Source organism: Drosophila guanche, unplaced genomic scaffold (assembly GCF_900245975.1).
Source record: "Drosophila guanche unplaced genomic scaffold, DGUA_6, whole genome shotgun sequence".
Classification (NCBI taxonomy): Eukaryota; Metazoa; Arthropoda; class Insecta; order Diptera; family Drosophilidae; genus Drosophila; species Drosophila guanche.
In genome coordinates this window covers 5,140,737-5,161,253 of record NW_022995743.1, presented here as the reverse complement: position 1 = coordinate 5,161,253, position 20,517 = coordinate 5,140,737, and the positions used below count along the sequence as shown (strand labels likewise).

At 47.5% G+C, this 20,517-nt stretch overlaps 3 protein-coding genes across 3 annotated transcripts; 2 read left to right on the top strand and 1 right to left on the bottom strand.

Moving 5' to 3' along the window:
* Nucleotides 1-647: 647 nt before the first annotated feature.
* On the bottom strand, nt 648-1,996 carry LOC117592641. Its single transcript, XM_034286584.1, has one exon. The coding sequence runs from the start codon at nt 1,910-1,912 to the stop codon at nt 1,172-1,174; it is 741 nt and encodes a 246-aa protein (XP_034142475.1). The 5' UTR covers nt 1,913-1,996; the 3' UTR covers nt 648-1,171.
* Nucleotides 958-4,972, top strand: LOC117592631 (aminopeptidase N). The gene is made up of 6 exons (XM_034286572.1): nt 958-1,032; nt 1,976-2,440; nt 2,500-2,655; nt 2,714-4,124; nt 4,178-4,674; nt 4,733-4,972. Exons 2-6 carry the CDS (start codon nt 1,983-1,985, stop codon nt 4,950-4,952), a joined length of 2,742 nt encoding a protein of 913 aa, XP_034142463.1. The 5' UTR covers nt 958-1,032; nt 1,976-1,982; the 3' UTR covers nt 4,953-4,972.
* Nucleotides 4,973-18,640: 13,668 nt separating this feature from the next.
* On the top strand, nt 18,641-20,468 carry LOC117592444. The gene is made up of 2 exons (XM_034286200.1): nt 18,641-18,694; nt 19,749-20,468. Exons 1-2 carry the CDS (start codon nt 18,641-18,643, stop codon nt 20,466-20,468), a joined length of 774 nt encoding a protein of 257 aa, XP_034142091.1.
* The last annotated feature ends 49 nt before the right edge of the window (nt 20,469-20,517 follow it).

Below are 20,517 nucleotides of genomic sequence, written 5' to 3'. Positions count from 1 at the left end.
TCGTTTTTAGCCTAACTTTAATTAACAACAAAAGTCACGGTCCCCGGGAGGTGCACAAAAGGAGAGTAGGAGAGCTAAACCTGATGGGAAAAACCTTAATTTGTGCACAAGGAAAGCGGAGAAGCAAAGGAGAGAGTTGAAATAAAAAGACACATGAGACCAGCGACCAGCAGCGCCATTTCGCATGGCAGTGGCGGGCCGTGGAGTGGAGTGGCTGCCAAGGAGTGCGCAAAAAGTCGCCACCAAGTAGTTTCTCTTCACTTTTTGTGCCCCCATGCATGCTGCTCTGTGTGTGTGTGTGTGTGTGTGTCACGTCCCTGGCCATCAACAAGGGTTTATTTTCTTTTTTTCTTTTTTTTTTGGGAGGTAGCGAAGTTTCTGCTGCTGTTGGCGTTAAAAAAGCGGAAAATCGCAGCACATTTTTGCTTTTTAATTAAGCCCTCAATTTTTTATGTTCCATTCGAAAGCGACATGCCGTGATTCCCCCCATCCCAGACAAGGGGGGGATACTTTGCCAAAGTGCAACAGAATCTGGATTGCTAATGTGCGTGAGTGCGTTTGCTGCAGGCAATAGTAGAGAGAGAGAAAGAGATAGAGATAGAGAGCTTGGCAAATTTGACAAAAGTCACACCAAAAGAAAGCCTTAATTAAAATTCTTTATTCTTTTGATTTATTCTGTGCAGACAATTAAAGACTAAAACTTGCATGCGAGTTTGACTTCAGTTTGTATTCGATATGAATACTTTGTATTCGATTTTCCCTATCCATTGGGGTACAGCCATAAATCATATGGATTGGCGGACTCGTGCATGTCTTGGAAGGTATTTATATACTATCTTTACACTTTGCAATGTAAAGTACAAATTCACAACAATTTGAAACATTTCTGATTACCGATTACCGACGGAATGCCATAAATGAGGCCCGTTGCCCCAGAATTCGATTAGTTCGTTTGCGATCATTGAAGAGCGAAGAACAGAGCACTCTCAGCTCTCAGTTTCAGTTCAGTTGAGAGAACATACGTGATTACAGGTAGAATTGCGAGAGGCTAACGTTGATTATTTCAGAGTTGTTGTCGACAGTCTTCGGGCGATCGTTGAACTGGCACGTGACTGCAGTTATGCTTAACAAAAAGAAAACCGGTTACACCTGAGACACAAATCGATTATATCTAATACGGTTTGACGGGACGAATGAACCAGCATTCGCCACTTTGGGGGCAGAAGCCCATCAATGACATGTCGCGCAGCCTGAAGGAGTTGAAGAGCCACGCCTCATCTTTGGGGCAGCTACCGTCTGTGCCGGACAGCTCCTTGCGGAATGCGATTTTGAAGGTGGCCAAGAGAATCTGTTGGTGGGACGGCACCGTCAGTGGCAAGCCCGAAATCTCCATCAGCTCATCCGGCTTGACGCGCACAAAGCGCATTCCCACAATCCCCAGCTCCACGTACACAAAACTTCGGCCATTGTGGCCCTTTTTCCTCCTGAATGTCACGGGCTGTGATACTTCTACGTCGTCGGCCTGTAACCTCATCAGATTAGCGTACACACTCTCCCGCTGGGCAATTATGTACATGGAGAGGGCGAACTCCTCCGTGCAAAAGTTTCGAATGCTCCGCCAGTCGACGCGACGCACCGCCTCCAGCATCGCAGCGGTGGCCTGATACGTTCCCTCCAGGAACTCCTCCTTGCTGAAGTCCGGCCCCAGCAGGTAGCGCAGCTTCCACATGAAGTACCGCTCCTGTAGATATATCCGCGTCTCCTTAAGCTGGCTCCTCAGCTGGCTCACCATTTGGCTCACCGTGGGTTCGAGACTGAGCTGTCGGCAGCACGGCGCAGAGGTGGGGCCATGTGGCAGCTGCATCCCGGCACGAATAATTTTGTTGGGAGCCCGCAGAATATTTAGAAGCATGTTTTGCAGTGCATTAAATCGAAATTGTAATGGGTTGACTTGTGTTTTTGCTCTGTTTTATAGCCACAGCATGCTGGGATCTACTGCCATTTGTTGCCTCAGTTTGATGTTGCTGCTGCCTTCTGCAAGCCTGGCTGTCTACGATCATCATCGACTGCCCACCTCGCTGGAACCACTGCACTATGATCTACGCATCCTCACCCATCTGAATGCCACCGATCTGCGCTTCGAGGGTGACGTGAGCATCGATCTGCGAGTGCTGCAATCAACGCAGAACATAACATTGCATGCGAGGAATCTACGGATAAATGAGTCTCGCATTTCCCTAACTGGAAAGGGATTTACGGCCACAGAGGAGCTTCAGATCGAGCTGAATGAGCTCTACGACTACTACATCCTGCATCTGTGCAGGGAACTGGAGTTGGGTGAGATCTATCAGCTGACGCTGCACTTTGAGTCATTGCTGAATGCAACAGAATCGGGCTACTACAACAGCTCCTACACGAATGCAGAGACCAAGGAGAAACAGTAAGTGTCCGATTTGTGGCTCCTGGACAGACTCCCCTTTATTCCTTTCCTCTCGCTAGTTACATGGCAGTCACACAGTTCTCGCCTACGTTTGCCCGGCAGGCATTTCCCTGCTTCGATGAACCCTACTGGAAGGCCACCTTCAACGTGACCCTCGGCTACCACAAAAGCTACACGGGTCTCAGCAATATGCCCATTCGCAGGTGCCACAAGCAGTAAGAATTCGAAGAACTCTCAATCCTCTCTCTTTCTCTATCTCTTCAATAATTGCAGCGAAAGCCTCCACAGCTATGTGTGGTGCGAGCACGAACAACTCTTGCGGACATCCGCCTACCTGGTGGCCTTTGCGGTCCACGATCTGACCAACGCGGCCACCGTGCCGAGCGACACCAAGCACGGGGTGATCTTCCGCAACTGGCTGCAGCCCAAGGCGGTGGATCAGGGCAACGTGTCCATCGAAATGGCCCCCAAGGTGCTCGGCTACTTTGAGGATCTCTTCCAGTTGGACTTTCCGCTGCGAAAGATCGACCAGTTTGCGGCGCCCACGCACAGGTTCTCGGCCATGGAGAACTGGGGTTTGGTCACCTTCAAAGAGGACAAGTTCGTGCACATTCCGGGCGTGGATCTGCAGGAGCCAGAGGACAGCAAGGCCAAGACACTGGCCCACGAGTACGCCCACCAGTGGTTCGGCAACATTGTGACCATGAAATGGTGGAACGATCTCTGGCTGAAGGAGGGTCCGTCCACGTATTTTACCTATCTGGCACTGGATGCCCTGCAGCCCGCTTCGGGTCGCGGCGAGCGATTTATAGGCAAGGATTTGGCTCGTTTCTTTCGCCAGGACTCGGCCAGCTCGGTGCGAGCGATTTCCAGGGAGGTGAAGGATCCTGCACAGATCCTTGGCCAGTTCACAGAGTACGTCTATGAGAAGGGAGCGCTGATTGTGCGAATGCTGCACAAGCTGCTCGGCGAGGAGGCCTTCTTCCTGGCCATTCGCTCCTATCTCGCCCAGCACTCCTTTGGGAATGTGGCGCAGGCGGATCTGTGGCAGTCCATGCAGCAGGCAGCCAAGGAGCTGAAGGTGCTGCCCGCTGACTTCCAGCTTGCTCCAGCCATGGACACGTGGACTCTGCAGGGTGGCTATCCACTGGTCACCGCCATTCGAGACTACGAAACGGGTAGGGTGAGCCTCAATCAAACGAGATTTTACCTGGAGAGGGGCCTGAGGGAAGCCGCTGCCACTGCCGACAACTGCTGGTGGGTGCCGCTGAGTTTTGTCTCCCAGACTCAGCCCGACTTTGAGCAAACTCGTCCACAGTTTTGGCTAGAGTGTCCCAGACAGACAGTGGAACTGCCCAGTGGACCCTCTCGCGATGGGTGGCTCATTCTGAATCCGCAGGTCAGTGCCATTTATCGCGTGAATTATGACGAGCAAAACTGGCGAATGATCATCAACAGCCTGAGGAATGATCCCAACTTTGGGGACATTCACGTGCTCAACAGAGTCCAGCTAATGGATGATCTGATGGCCTTGGGTGGGGTACAACTTCTCAGCTATGACTGGGCCTTCGATCTCTTTGAGTATCTGCAGCGGGAGGAGCACTTCTTGCCCTGGGACAGGAGTTTGGGCCTCCTGAATCGCATTGGAATGCTGCTGACTGGGCAACAGGCAAAAGAGTTCAGGGTAGGTGCTGTGATGATTCCCTGAAGACTCTATTACATCGAAAACTCTCCTAGGTTTACATGGCAAAGCTACTCACTCTGCTCTACAGACGCCTGCCCAAGCTGGGCGCCCGCACGGGCATGTCCTCAACCATCAGGGACATGGCGCTAACGCGGTTGACCTACACGCAGGCCTGTCGCTACCGCGTGGACGACTGCAACGAACAGGCAAAGCTGCTCATTATGCGACATTTGAATACCCTGGAGCTACCCGCCGACCTCCAGGAGGTGGCCTACTGCACCACCATCGAGCAGGGCGGCGAGGCGGAGTTCCAGCATGTGTGGCAGCTCTTTAGGAACTCGACGCACGCCTCACAGCAGGGTATGTGGGCCTCGGCTCTCGGCTGCAGCCGCAACATCAGTCTGCTGAGGCAGTTCCTGGACTACACTCTCGAGTCGGAGAAGAAGGAAACCAACGATTGCTACTTGCTGGCGGTGCAGACCACACTGACACGTGAGCATTTGGGCGTCGAGGCTGCCGACCACACACTCTCCCATGCCAAGAGACTCAAGTAAGTTGACCCACAAGTAATTCCCAACCACAACGAATAATTGATGACTTCTTCGCAGTGAAAAGTTCAAGAAACGCCAGTTGACGAGCCTACTGCAGACCCTGGCTGGAGGTCTACATAAACCACAAGATTCGGAGAGACTCAGGGAGCAATTGAAGGACCTGAAGCAGTTCGAGAAACCACTGCAGAAAGCGCTCGAGTTGGTCAGGGTGAACCAACAATGGCAAAGGGATTGCTCCGCTGATTTCAGTCAGGCTCTGGCAAAGTATATCCAATAAACAGGAAAATCCTCTCTCAACTCAAGTTATAACAGGAACGAACAGAGTCGAACATGCCGCATAGCGACACGCGTCAAGTCAAATTCAGTCTCAGGATCAGGCACGGGGCCCTGTCAGCCCCGTTGTTCTTGGTATTAATTAAGGCAATGGTGATGAAATCTTGGAACTAGCATTGAAAGGAGGAGGAGTAGAAGGCCGCACGGGCTGTCAGAAACGGGTCTTGACATGGCATGGCTTTGACTTGTAAATTGCTTGACACGGGACACACACCGACACCATCCATCCATTCACCCACAGCAGCAGCTTGCTTCTTTGTTTATCGCCTCTCCCTCGGAACACAAACACAAGCAGACGTACGTTCTGGCATTTGACGTTTACACGGGTACGTCATAACATGTCCTGTCCTGTCCTCTCCTCTCTCACATGGATGGAAATCGCAATCGAAATGGAGATGGTAGTGGCAGTGGCAGTGGCAGTGGCAGTGGCAGTAGATGGAGACTGATGTGGCGATTGGGCATGGAAAAGATGTCCCCGCCATTTAGTTATCCCTTTTGTTTAGCCGGAAGCTTCGAGTTGCTTGTGTCTCTGCCAATTAGTCAAATTAATCGTTTGTAATTGATGTGCCAAAGGGATAAATGGATTGTTGGAGACGAGGCATCAAGCAGACAAAAGTATCTGTCAATTTCCACTATTATGATGGCAACATGCAATCTTGTATCCAACTTCGACTAGCTGCCATTAGGAATAATTCACGCGAGTAAACGAAGCAAGCGGATGGACAGCTGCCTGTAAGATGGGTTATCCCAAGCCCTGGGCATCGATGATGATCCACAATTGAAGCCACAAAGAGAATGTGTTGTGCAAATATAAAGCCAATTGAAGTACTCTACTATGTATGTACATATGTATGTGTGCATAGTTGGTTCATCATATTTATACATAAGTGAAAATAAATGTAAATGAAAAGTGGTCCTGTCAGATAAATGAATGCTATTAATGTTTGTTAAAAGCGGTTATTCAATTAATTAAATGTGATGTCAGTTGGATGTGTGTGTGTGCGTGTGTGTGTGTACACTGCAAAGAAATAAATATTTAAATATTTATGCTCAACATTGGGCATTTTTAGCGCTACTTTTTGCTTATTTATTCATCACAAATTAATTGAATTGGAGCCGCTGAGAGTGGCAGTTTAATAACGTTCACCTGTCAAATTAGTTGCCACAGACATCAGACGGACAGCCACGGAAATTGTTATGGAGAAAGTCATCCAAAAATGGCCAAAGGTCACACAACTCCTTCGGAAGTAGGAAGAGCTTCCATTAACAATCTATATATTTTCATTGGCCCAGCTTAGCCTCAGGCCCAGTCCCAGTCCCAGTTCCAGCCCCTTCTCATGTCATGTAAGTGATTTGTGGGCAAAGTTTTATGCTTGGTTAGCCCTTTTCATTGTCTGCTGCCCCAAGGCTGCAGCATAAGGACAGGAGCGGAGGCTTGCAGCTCCTTTGATCCTACTTGCCACTTGCTACTACTGTTTGTGGCTGCAGTTTGGCTCACAATCAAATTTCGTAGCTTAATTAATATGCATTCAGTGTCGGGGCAAGAACAAGGATCAAATTATGTAATAGCCGCATTAAAATTGAATTTCTAGCTGCGTGCCTCGTGGATAGCTGCAGCTGTATCTGCATATGCATATGTGGGAGGCAGGGAGAGCTTGGCTTTCTGTGCACGTGGCACAAATGCATTCACCATCATAACAGGCAGAGCAACAGTCCATTGGAAAATGGTCTAATTATCCGTAATTGAATACGACATGGTAAGTCCGTAATCGTTAGTCGTCTATCCAATTATTTGTCTGTAGCTTCGATTGCAATTCAATTGGAGTGTTTAGATTAGCAATTCCTTCCGACGATTGTCGATTATGCTGTCAGTGCTTAAGCAACCCAAAGCAAGTCCCACTCGTGCTTTGAGATGCTTTTGCATCTTAGATTCCATATCCAGGAACAATCTTTAAACATCTGCTTGAGCATCTGCATGCATAAATCTTCATGAATATTATGCCCTCTGCCTATCATCGGCTTTATGTACATACATACCGCTACATTACTTTCCAGGGACCTTAAATATATTTCAATTACGAGCAGAGCTCCAGGCATTCCTGCCTCATGCTGCTGTGGTTTTTCTGCCTTTCTCTGCCATTCGATTGGATGTCGATGCCTTTTATTATTGTCTGACTTGTGCATTACATTTTGTTTGTGCCATAAATTAGGGCTAGGAAAATGTTCTTTGTTCTTTGTTCATTGTTTAGAGAATAAATTCATTAAAAACTTTTGGCCAATGCAAAAATCCCTTTTTTATTGACTTTCCAGCTGGATGTTTGCGTATGGGAAATGTGCGGTTACGTGTGCAAATATTTAGACAAGCATTTGTGTGAGTTATTTCTTCAATAACTACATATTCATACCGAAGCGCATCGAATCGAATCGATTTGTGCATTTTGCTGACCAAATGAGTGTATCTCGACTGTCCTCCGGCCTTCTATCCTTTATCATAATCAGAGGGAAAACTTTGCCATACTTTACATTTATTACTTCCTTCCCTCACAGGCAGCTCCCCTCGCCTGCCTTTTCCCTGGCTGCACTTTTCTTTGAATTTTATGAAACCGAAATAGAACGTGAAAACTATTTCTGGGTCTACACTTTTCCTGCCGTTGCTGCTGCTGCTGCTGGTTGCCGCCAGGCAGCGGGAGACATTCAAGAAAACTTCTCAGAAATAGCCACAAAAGTGGATGCTGCTGCAACACCAACACAAGAGCCACAGCAGCCAGAAACCCTAAAACTTCCACTTGTCCGGCAATTGCAGCGTGAAAGGGTGGTGGTGCGGGGCCTCTGTCTGGATTTCCCAGAGAGATGGCAACTTACAAATTTAGATTACGAGCGAACACAATTGCCACACATGTTTGCACAAATGCTGGCAAGATTGTTTAATATCGTTTAATTAAATTGCAAACATTTTATTGTTGCAACAGCATTTCTCCGTGTAGACCTTAAATTTTGTGTGGCAACATATGGGTGGGCAATGCCCCACCCCAACCACCACCATCTGCACAGTTGCAATTGTAGCGTGTCCGTGTGCATGTACGTGTGTGGGTTTTAAAGAGACTTTTTCACTGACAGAAAAGTGGAATTTAAAATAGTTTTCGTGGCGCTTGTTAAAGTTAAATTGTGAAAGGCTTTTCCACGCGTGGATGGCATCAAATCGATTGAAGTTTTTGGGGGATTTGATTGACCCTCCTCCTGTGTAAAGAGTAAAGAGGAAAGAGTAAAGAGTACCCTGCATAACTTTCATCCAATCGAATGGTTAATTACATTTGATAGCCACTAAATCGATAAGCAATCATCAAAATGGCATTCCTCGACACCTCTATAAATAGTGAGAGTGTCAAGCACTTGATGCTAATGCAAATTCAGTTCACTGCCAGGCAACTTCCGTAACCCCATGACTTGATAATTCACTTGACCACATCAGCGAGCACTCGATTGGCTCCAATCCAAAACGGGGAGGCAGCTGCCAGGTGCTGGTGTGAGGAAGGACCTTGGCAATGCAAAACAAATCCTCCACCCCTCCACCTCAACAAAAACAGAAACGCCACAAGAAGTAGAAAACGGTGTGGAGCTCCGATTGTAGGTGTATATTGCCCCTGGCTCCTCTCTCTCACTCACTCACTCTCTCTTTTGGAGTGGTGCTTCGGCCACTGTTTCTTGTTGGGGCTTTCCACCACTTACTTCGTGTTTCTTTTAAGTGCTCCTTGTGGTTGTTTCTGCTGTTGTTATTTGTGTTTGCACTGGCGCAAAAAACCCCAAAAAGAAAAACACTTTTAGCACGCATTGAGGAGGAAAGCCAATAGACCAATACTTCACTTCAATGACAAGCTTGGGCTTCAAGCTAATTTCTGGCTTAACCTGGGAGGGAGAGTAGATAGCGAAGATTTCATGAAGAACTCTCTTGACTATTTGTGATTAGCTGCAATAACTTATTGCTATAAACTTTCAGTTGAATTTCGCTCCGCTCAAGCTGCCATGTCGAAAAGTTTCCTCTCTCTTCCAGCAGCTAACCACAGCAAATTCCCAGCAAATTCTTCATTCCTGCATTTAAGCGGGAAGCCACATCATGTGCGGTGGTAATTATTCAAACCCTGTACCAGAGCCCGCACTTTTGCCTCACATTCATTAATCCATGATGACATCTCATAAAATTTTAAAGCATATTTACGGGCGGCTGCTCATTATTTTGATGCGCTTTGGCAAATGGATGGCCCCAAATGGATGCCGCAGAGGCGTTGCCTGGCTGCCAGAGAATAGACGAACAGTTTTTGGAAGCCAGAGAGAGCCATACATACATATGAATGTGCATATTAAGCAGAGCGCTTTTATTCGCCGGCACATTCTGACATGAAATTTGATTGTCTGCACTGCACAGTGCATCCCCCCTTCAACCCATTCCCACTCTATAGCATCCATCCATCTAACACGGCTTTCCAGCAGCCCCACCCGTACTTTAGCTGAGAGTCCCCAAACTCAGTGCAAAATCCATACGTGAATGCATATGCATGAAACGGCATTATTTCGATGCTGCAAACAATGGACCAAAAGATACAAATCTCTGTTGGCTGGCACCTTCTCCGAGTCCTGCTGCTGCTGCACAAAAACAACGCGTCATCCTGGTGTCCTGGCATTGTGCTTAACGCAACGGGTGGTCCATATACCCAACTCCATTCTCCATACACGAACAGGATGTTGGAGCGTGGAGTGTGGCGTGGCGGAGTGGAGGTTTTTGGTCACAATTCATGCGGCTGCATTTGCCTAAGCGCCAAATATTAATGACGATGACGAAGTCTGAAATATCATCGTTGAATGCGACGTCGGGTGTTGATTTTAATGAGGGGACAGAGTAGGCGGACAAGGAGCAGGGACCAGGGATCTGAGACAGGGTAACGCCACCAATTATTCTTTCTAGTCTCTCAAAATTAGGGGTGTTTATTATTTTTGATTGCCGGCACGCTTCTGACAATAATAAAGGACGACACAACAGAAAAGAAGGGCTAAAGTGTCCCATTGTTGAGCTTCAAATTGATAGCGCGTGTGCAAATTTCGTGCCTTGCCCTCTCAGAGGGTATCAAGATATTGGCGAAGAGAATGAGCGCAGAAAATGATGCAAGTCGGAACGGAAAAGTTGTGAAACTCCACAGAAACGATCCATCCAGCAAGCGATCGATAATCAAAATTCAATAAGGAATGGCGCATGAAGGCAAGCTGCAGAGTATCTAAAGCTTCGACTTCGCGTGAAAACATTCAACGTGCCAGTTCTTATTGCCTTCGAGGGCTTTGGTTATTGCCTAATGACTCATTTCTTGTCTGAAGACCCAGCCCAAGCCCTCGAAGAGCCTTTTGTTTAGCTCACAGACATCGTCTCGTCGCGGAAGCGGACAAGTTGTTGGTGTGAAAAGCCAAACAAACACGCAGCAAATTATTTGGAACCCTGAAAAAAATGAAAAGAGGAGTACGAGACAGAGCGTCACTGACTAACTGACTGACTGGGTGTGTGTGTGTCTGAGAGTGTGCCGAGTACGAGTATCTGGCCAAATGGCACGTTCTGATTTCTTTTGAGTGCAGCGTGGAGTTGGCAGTGTGAATGGAGGAGGCTGGAGGTGGAAGTGGAAGTGGACTCCGGTGCACCCACTCGACGCGACGCGACGCGCTCCAATGCGACAAATTCACAGACGTTTGCACTCGCAATTAGCGCAAATCATGCGATGCCTGATGGTGCTCCTGGGGGCCCTCAATTTAGCACTCAACATGCAATTCAATGACACATGTTCTCAATTTCAGGCAATGGAGTCAGCAGCAGCGAGACTAATGTCCAAAGTTAAGCAGATACGAATGGAAAGTGTCGAGATCAAATCTGCCCAAGAATCTACGTACTTTCCCTTATGCATTTCGAGAGGCTCTTGCCTCCCGCTCTCTGTTGATTTTCGCATTTACAATTGTTGAATGCAGCAGCTATTGTGGTGCATAATTTCTTGCACTCATTCATTAATGCGATATTTGACTTAAAACTCTCAACTGTTCCCTGGCGTTGTTGTTCTCCTGTCACTCCCTGCTGCAGCACTCGACTACTACCGCGTTAATATGCACGTTTCTTAATGCTTTTGTGTACTTTTAAGTGTATTACTCCTTTTTTTTTACGCATTCTTTCATTGTTTGTTTACTTCTTCGTCTTCGTCTTCGTCTTCGTCTTCATTTGCTCCTTGCTTTCTGCTTGTTCTGGTGGCGTAAAGCATTCTTATCGCTGCTGGTAGCATTTCCGTTCCTTCTTACTCGTGCATTTTTCATTTCCGCCTCAGCGTCGCGGCATTTCCCTTCATTTTTCACACATTCAGAGCCACCCACCATCACCCATTGGGTGGCAAGGGCTACGCTACCCATATATTTCGCATTTATATTATTTTGCAATGTTTATTTCACTCAGAGAACCCACTTGGGGCACACTCTGTGGGTCTCCTCTTCCCCATCCTGACACTCGCGCTTAAGCCTTTTAGGAATTGACTCTCCTCCAAGTGGGTTTTCCTTTCGCTTCCCGTGCGCTTTTTTTCCCGTGCGATGAAACTTAAAGATTAAAGTGCTGGCCATTTCCCCATGGAGATGCTATCCCTGTCACTGTCCCTGTCCGTCCGTTGCCCTTACGAGTATGATTGTCGTGTGGAAAATATTGTCTGGTCGACAATTTTAGGGAGCATTGTTGCTGGGCGCCATTTGGGCGGCAGACAACGACCTCGACATGGCATATAAATTGGGAATGGGAATGAAAATGATGGCCATTGTCATTAGAGTAGCAGGCCTTCTCGCCCAGAAATCTGTGGCTCTGACTCTGAATCGGACTCTGGCTTCGGCTCCAACTCTGTCTCTGCCATGGCTATGACTGTGGCTCCATGGCAGCCAAAAGGCAATTCCAGAAATTACTATTTGCATTATTTTCACGACAATGCCACGGCCAATTCATGGCAAATAGAACGGAAGCGATCCCAGCAGAGTAGAAGTAAATGGGGGAGAGAAAAGCAAAGCTGGGGAGCAGCTGCTACAATTGACGGTGTCTGGGGAAAGATGAAAATTGATTTTAATGCCAGAAATTATGTTATTTGCGCATGTTATGGACACACTCGCACTCGCACTCTCACTCGCACTCGCAAATGGCAGGACAAGAATCCCGCACAAAAAAAGGAGCCAAATAAAAGCCCAAAGAACTCGCTGGAAGTACTCTCCCTGGGCGTTAGCTACCCCCAAATTGGCACATGCCAACCAACCATACCCATAATTATTACGATTATGAACTCGACTAAATTACAAACGACTTACGTGTGAATGCGTCGAGCAATCAGCTCATGAGTGGCTGCGGGGTGGCGACGGCGACAATTGGAACTCCAAGATAACGGCAGAGGAGTGCTGCTCGTCCTGCAGCTATCGATTGTTAATGGGAATTTGATAAAACGAAGCGATTGGCCTGCAATTGGAAGATTGTTCATTAAGTATGTGTGTGTTCTGTGTGTATTTACACTTCTGTGGTGTAATTTTGGGAAATATTTATTAAAGATGTGGGGGGTAGAGAGTGGAGAGTGAGACATACAGAAGAGCTTTATAATCTTGCCTTATTCATTGCTTTTATTGCGTTTAGCGAACCTCAAATAGCTGACTTTGTGTTCCTTTTTTTTCTATAAAATCTTCCAATTTATTTGGTCAATTCCCTAGCCAAACAATTCAAACCACAGCCCCCTCAGTATGATGCAATTAAGGAAAATGCATAAAAAAGGAAAGACAAAAAATAGGAGCTGCAGAGTCAACCGAGGCGCAAATAAACCCCGGCTAGAAGTGAGCTTTTGCTGGCCAGCGCAATCTGCTTCGTCTTCAGTTCTTGGACTCGGACAGCCGTACACCCCTCCTAAAAGCCAGGCAGGACGAGTGGAGTCGTGCAGAAGAAGAAGTTTGCAACTTTCCGACATCCAATTGCATTGGTCGCTGGCTCTGTGTTTAATTTGTGTGATTTATTTGTTCAGCCTGTGGGCCAACTTTTTGACTTTACTTGCCTTCATCATTTGGCTTTTACTTATCTGGCCGAATGACGACGATGACTTTTGATTTCTTGGCACGCAGAGAGAGAGAGAGAGAGAGAGAGAGCGAGGAGGATTAGCTCTGGGAAGTCACTGACTATGGCTGGAAGCAGCTGGATCGTTCTCGCGTTCTATGCATTTTCCTGATTCCGGGCCATAAATCAAAACAAAAAACTTTTGTCACTTGAGCTTTTTGACTTGTGAAAGTTGTGGTTCCGCTCTCTTGCTGCCTCTCTCGCTCTGCTTACGGTAGTTTCTCCCCCTCTAATCGATTTCAAGTTTATGTTGCCGAAACAATAACAATAAAAATTGACAATGCCGAGGCGACGGCGGCTCATAAAATTTTATTACAAAAGGAAGCGAACGCCATTGACATACGTAAACTGATTCGCGCCTCTCTCTGGGGGAAGCCCCCGAGCCCAAGCACAATTCCGAATGCCAAATGCGAAATCAATGTCGTGGTTCCCTCATCCCTTACTCATCCACCAACCAACCAACCCCTGGCTCCGTATCCACATTTCTGTTCCTTTACTTCAGAATTCCCCATTTCGCCGGTCCTGCTCCATTTATTCTATTTGCATGTTGCATTGTTATACTCTGCCCAGGAGTAGGGCATCTTTGCTCACTTTTGGGTGTCTGCCACAAAGCAAATTTCCAGCCGGGCCATCGCTGGGAAGACAGAAAGGAAAAGGGGAAGAGCGGAGAACTTTCTTCTGACACACTTTAGATATTATTTTTAGCTCGAAGATCTATGTTTCCCATCTTCATGCAAGAGTATCTGCGCTTCGTTGGGGATCAAAATGAAGTTACATTTTTGTTGTTTGTTCCATTTGTTGCTACTGTTGTTGTTGCTGCTGCTTCTGCCACTGCTGCCGCACATGATTTGCCTTTCACCCAAGCGGCAAGAGACAGAGAGCATGCCCTAGTCCCCAGCCCCTGCCTCAGTCAGAGCTTCAGCGCCTGCTGCTCCAGACCCAGCGCCCTGCGCCCAACTCGCCTTGCTTCCAGCCGCAGGGCACATTGCTCCAAAAATGTCAAAGTGCCGCCGCTGACACCGCTGGGCCTTTGTGGCAAGTGAGAGTGGGAGTGACCGTGAGTGGTGCTGGGTGGATGTTTAACATGTGCGGGCGGGGGGTGGCATAGGGAGACACATAGGTGTGCATGTGTGTTTGTATGTGTGTGTGTGTGACACCCGCGAGAAATGCCTCGTATTTTTTCTCTATTTTTGACCCACTTTGCTTTGTCGTCAGCAATGTTGCTCCTGTCCTCTCCCCTAGAACCGTCTCCTGCTGCTGCAGCTGCTGCTCCTGATCCCACTGCTGTCCCCAGAACCGTCTGCTGAATCCTCTTCTGATTCCCTCTGCTGTCGCAGCTCCATCTCCTGTCCCAGACCCCGACCGGCTTCCCGGCATGTGTCACTCGGCAAGCATTTAAATTGGGCTTCTCCGTGCCCTACATATGGCCATGCCATGCCAGAGAGTGCGGAGTGCGGAGTTTGCCTTGTTTTGTTGGTCGCCTTTGTGCAGTATTTTCATAAATTGAATTGGCCATGTCAAAAATGAAGGGATGCAGCAGCAGCCACGCCACGGGAATTTCTGCATTCAAATTTTGTGTCCAAAAATTATTTTTTGCCAAAAAGTTTTCTGCACATTTGGCAAATGGAACTGTGTCCGAGACCAGGATTAGCACTGAGAACCAGAACCAGAACAAAAGTTCTTCTTTTGGTTTTTTATTACATATATTTATTTTTGTGGTGGTGTCCGTCCAGACTTGACCCCCCCCGCAGCCCGAAATTGGGGGGAAGTCTCTGCCATATAATGATATTATTATGCATTCGGAGCAAGGCGAATCTGGCGACTAGACTCTGCCACTTGCCGCATCCTCCAGGCATGTGTGTCAGTGTGCAGAAGTGGGCTTAAATGTGAGGGCACCCGGACAGCCACCCGACACATGGTACTTGAGCAAATTTGCATAATAGAAATTAAAATGGATTTTACATTTCTGTTTCAGATTAACGCGGCGCGTGGCTTGGGTGAGTGGAGCACAAAACTGGAGGCTTAACCAGCTGCTCGTGGATATCTGTTACTTCTATTAAATTTGTAATAAAACAAAGGCAAATCGACAGAAAAGACAGTCAATTGCTTTGAGCTCAAAGTTGAGTAGTTGCCGGTGGGGAATTTATTTGTTTCTTCTTTTGAATTTATCGATGCAACTAAAGACAATAAGCAGCAGCAGCTGTTGCCAACTATTTTGCACTCAATTACCAACAACTCTTGGGCCAAATAAACTGCCCTCGTTCGCTCTCTTTAAGCTTCGCTTCTCCGCTTCACCGCTTCTCCGCTGCTGCTTGATGGCTCGCGTGACCTACTCCTCGAAGTTTCTTCTCTCGAAATTGGGTCTCATTTGCGTAGGCAAGAAAACTTTCCCCATTCCCCCATAACCATCGTCTGCAGCTGGGGAAGGCCATGGCTGCTCCAGTTCTTCTGTGTGGCATGCCGTAACGTAAAATGGCATTAAAGCAACTTTTAAATAATGCAAAAGGACAGAAACGAACGCCACATACCCATTCGAGTATGTGCAAATTCCTGCTTAAATACTTTGATTTGGAATCGCATCTTCAACAGTGGCTGAATAAGACACAAAGAGAGAAGAGAGAGAGAGAGATATCATGTCATGTTGCAGCCCTGAGGAATGCAAGGATGTCCAGCAAAAACGAAATGAAAGGACCCGACCGGACTCTGCTCAGTGGCCAAACATATTTGCTTAAACTTTAACATGTTGTCCTTTAGAATTTTTAGCAATATTTGCTGCAGCTCTTGGCCTTGCAACATTTTGTGGCAGCATATTTCCAGCGCTTGGACACAGGCCAAGCACAGTTTCAGGGTGAATAGCTGAGTGTGTGTGGTGTGCTGTGGTGTGCTGTGCTGTGGTGCGGTGTGGGGGCAAAAATACAAAAAAATATGTAGAATAAATAAGCTTCCAAATTGTTTTGTCATACGTGCGGTCGAGTGTGGTTGCAGGGGCAAGGAAAGCCAAAGCCCACCCGTTGTGTGTCAGCAGTGGCTCGATTCTTGTGTCCATTCAGGTCGCGCTGGTCCTGCCTTGCCGGACATGTCGAACTGCTTGCTCGGACTGGATTGCTTATCCTTTCTTCTTGAGCGGGTCTATTATTACAGCTGGCTGGACCCCAAATGCCCAAAAGTGTTCCCCTCGAAACGTGAAATGTGTTTAACCTTGAACTTCAAAGCTTCAGCCCTGACCCGAACCCACCTCGACCCCGCCCTGAATTCTGGATTAATCCAGCTCCACCCGGGACTACTTTCCCCGAGTTGGTGACTTTTCATGTGCGGCGCTTTTCACAGGCAATTTAAGGCCGTAAATAAGTTTTATGTTTCTCGATTTTGCTTTTATTAAATTAACTTTTTCTTGATTACTTGCAAACTTCATTCGGGAAAAGATTCAGTCTTCCAACGGAAATAGCCCGTGAGGACAACGCGAATGAGGACACCAAGGACGATGGCTGTCGCTGTCGCTGTCTCGTCTGGCCGCGTCCATCTATAATTTTACACCATTTTATAATTTCAGTTTTGCTCCTAGCACGACAGCTCCTGCTCAGCCCCGACCAACTTCCACTTCCGCCGAGTGCGCTGGGCCGTAGACCTAATAAAGACACATCCGGGGGGCTCCCTCTCAGAGTCGGTGGAGGGGCACTCGAAGCAGAAGACAGACCTACCGCCCACAGGTTGCTTAATTATCTCTGGTGTAATTTAGTGGCTGGCGAAAAAGGCTTTCCATTTTAATTTATTTGACCACTGAAAGGATTAGATTAGATTAGATGCCCTGATAAATGGCCGCCATCTCATCTCATCTCATCGCTAGTTAAATAGCAAAAGTGTTCACTCAATTCGGCGGCCCCAGCGGCCCCAGCGGCCGCGGCTAATTGGGTTAGTTCAACCCCTGCACCGAGAATGGACAACAAACCCCGCACCCCGCACCACGCAACGACTGGGAACGAACGAAAGTTGCTCTTAAGACTGATTATCATATTTTCTGCTTGAAAAGTTTCATATTCAGGCCAGTGGAAAAGCAAAAAAAGTTGAATGTGGCAACCAAATTGAGTTTTCGAAAGGAAAGACATTTTAAGAGGCTAAATTGTACTTTGGCTTACACAAATATTATCATAGCCTTGGGGTTATTCTTGAATTTATTTTAGTTAGATCTTTGGAGGTTTCTTCAAATTAAAGACTCACCAAAGAGCTGCACCCAAAAGCCAGCGAAAACTTTCTGTTTGTACCCACAAAAAAAGGTACAACGATTGACGATGCGGTGTGTCGCAGGCATTCATCATACATTAGCAAAATTGAATTCAAAGCGATTCATAAGTGAATGCCATAGGGACACGGATACACAGGGACACATACTCAGCGTTAAGTAAATGTATAAATGTATAGGTATAAATCAACTGCGGCACATCCGCAGCAGAATCCACCGAAATGCGAAATCCGACTGCTGACAAGTGTCACTGGGAGATGCTATGACAAAGTGTCAAAAGAATGTTTGACATGTGACTGTCGGTCTGTCTGTCTTTCTATCTGTACTTCTCTCTCTCTCTCTCTATCTCTCTCTCTCTCTCGCTGTCTGTGTCCCGTGTGTAGCCTGTCCAAATGTACATTTCTCATATCTTTTCATTGCTGTGCTGTGCTGTGCGGAGCGAAGCCTTCGCCTTCTACTGCTCTCTCTTCAATTTTTTGTTCGTGCCGTGCTTTCATATTGCCGCTTTTTGTGCAAACTCCTGCGTGCTCTTTCTTATGCATGGACTATCGCCCGATTCCAATGAGATGCGGGCACAGGTACGGGTAGTGTATGGGGCCTCTTTCTGACAGTCTCACACGTTTTTTTTTTCGCCTTTGGCCGGTTGGTGTCTTATGTGTGACGGGGTCTGTCCCCGTGGCGATCCTTTTAGCACCTGCCCGAGAAACCCGAGGTGTATAATTTCATCTGTCAACTGATTTGCCGATTTGCCTACGGGGCTAGGGAGGGAGTTTTTATCTAGAAACCACTGACAATGCTGGCAGAGAACAGTGCAGAAAGGAAAAGGGAAATTGCATCATCTTGAACGCTGGCAAAAACAGGTTCCAGACATCTCCCAGACAAGCAGCTATCAATGAATCGACAGGTTTAAAAGGAATCCCATGTTGGAGCACAAGTAATTCCTGCGTTCTCTCTCTCTCTCTCTATCTCTCTCGCTGTCTTTTTTATATGCTCTCCAATTGTCTGTTATGTTGTGGATTGCCTTTGCATGCATAATTTTCAATTGGCGGCACAGGAGGAGGAGCACAAACTGAAACAGGAGCCGAAGCAGCAGCGTAAAGGAAAAGGTAACTCGATTTTAATTGGAGCTGCTCGCGCCTTAAACCCGCTTTGCATATCGCGGCTCCTCTTTAGGGTGCGTTCTCGTCACTTAAACTTACAGAGCGATGCATTTAAGTGCGTGCCAAAGGTCAGCAGCAGCAGCAGCAGCAGCACCACCATGCACAAGGCACAGTCGCAGCCCGTTCTCTGGGGAACTCCCATTCAGCCGCAAGTGGGTCAGTCGTTAGAGTTGATAAGCAGGAATCTGCCCCATGCCCCAAGACTGAAAAGGTGTTGCCACAAGATATGACGACTAAGAACTGGGGGGAGTACCTGGCATAGCAATGCGGAACGTAAGCCAACAGTTGCGCTCTTTGTGGCATGCAAGTCTACAGGTGCAGAGAGTAAGTTTGCATTTGTGGATTGCCAGCTAACAGATGTGGAACGTGGATGTCAAGTTAGCAGTAGGGGAAGGGCAAAGCATTGTGGATCCAAGCTAACAGCAGGGGAAAGCAACGCATTGTGGAAGACAGTTTGTGTTGGGAATTTATGTCGAATGGGAAATTCGTTTGGCTCTCAGCTCGGAAATTAAGGCAGCAGAGGCGCTTACTTGTTGCCTGTTTTAGTGGCAATTTTGAAGAAGGAAACACGCAATTCTCCTGTATAGCCTACCGAACCTGTCTCGCTAAAACTACAAAAACGTTATCGAAATCTTTATAAAAAACTATAATACAAACTGAAAGGTTGTTATTAATATAAACAACACAAAATAATATGCAAACTATGGCAAACATGCATACGTGTGTGTATGTTGGTGCCTCCCACCCAAAACTAACAGAGAGCCTAAAATAACTGACGTCAGCGGTTGACCGATGAAATTTTTGGGGCCGAAAACGCAATCTCTGTGGGATAACTGGCGGGCAGCCCTCTTCCCCTCCCTTCGGTGTGTTTGCTTCAATACATTTCTATTTGCGGTCCTGTCTTCGTGCTGAAAAGGGACTGTTGACATTGGCCCTGAATTGGATTAACTTTTGGGGGGGGGGGGGGCAGAAAGGGACAGCGCCAGACCAGCGCCCGCCATTCGTTCTGATAAATTCCGGACAACTTGGAAACACTCGAATAATTAACTATGAGAAGAATGTAGCCTCAAATGTGGGTGGCCTTGGGCATCGCAGTTGCTGAGAGATTTGAGACTTCACAGTACAAAATTCAAGTATAATTCCTACGCGTCAAGAGAGATGTTGCATAAATTGATAAATAATTCGAATCCAATGGCCAAACCGCAGACGAAGCAATTGTTGGCCCATTGCCTCAATGGGAAACACTTTGGCATGATGCCGAACCTCTTTAAGGATCGGAATAAAACGATTGTGAGGGACACTTTCGTGCCGCATCTGGGACTCTCTTACAATCCCCTCAAGTACTACCTGAGCAAGCTGCAGCTGTGGAAGCTGCGCTGGACCTGGGACCGCGACTTCCGGCAGGACGAATTCCTGGAGCACACCAAGGAGCTGGCGGTCAAGCTGACGGACATTGTGAAGCTGCGGGACAACGCCGAAACGGCCGACGACTTTTACACATCGAATGTGACCTTCCAGATGGCCAGCGAGGCCGCCAAGCTGCCCCACGAGTGCTGTGCGGATCTGATGCGCTTCCGCCCCCAGGACATACAGAAGGCGTTGCCCGTCCATGTGGAGATGTACAACATTTTCGGGCTGCGCTATGCAGTCGTCGATGTGGCCATGGTGGGCCTGCGAGACGTGGCCAGCTCTGACACGCACTCGGATCTCGAGTCCATGAAGCGGGCTCTGATCCAGATGGATTCACGCTTCGAGGAGCAGCTCTACAAACCCGAGCACCCGATGCCGCACGTATTCATCGAGCTCTTTCTGCGCTTCCGCCGCAACTATTCCAAGGAGCAAATCGATGAACCGACCCACTGGATCGTCACCAAGTACAAGATTTGCAAATTTCACGTTTTCACAGCGCCGCCAGTGCTGCGATAATATTTAATATATTTTTATTTCCAATTAAACTTTAGCCCAATGAACCATA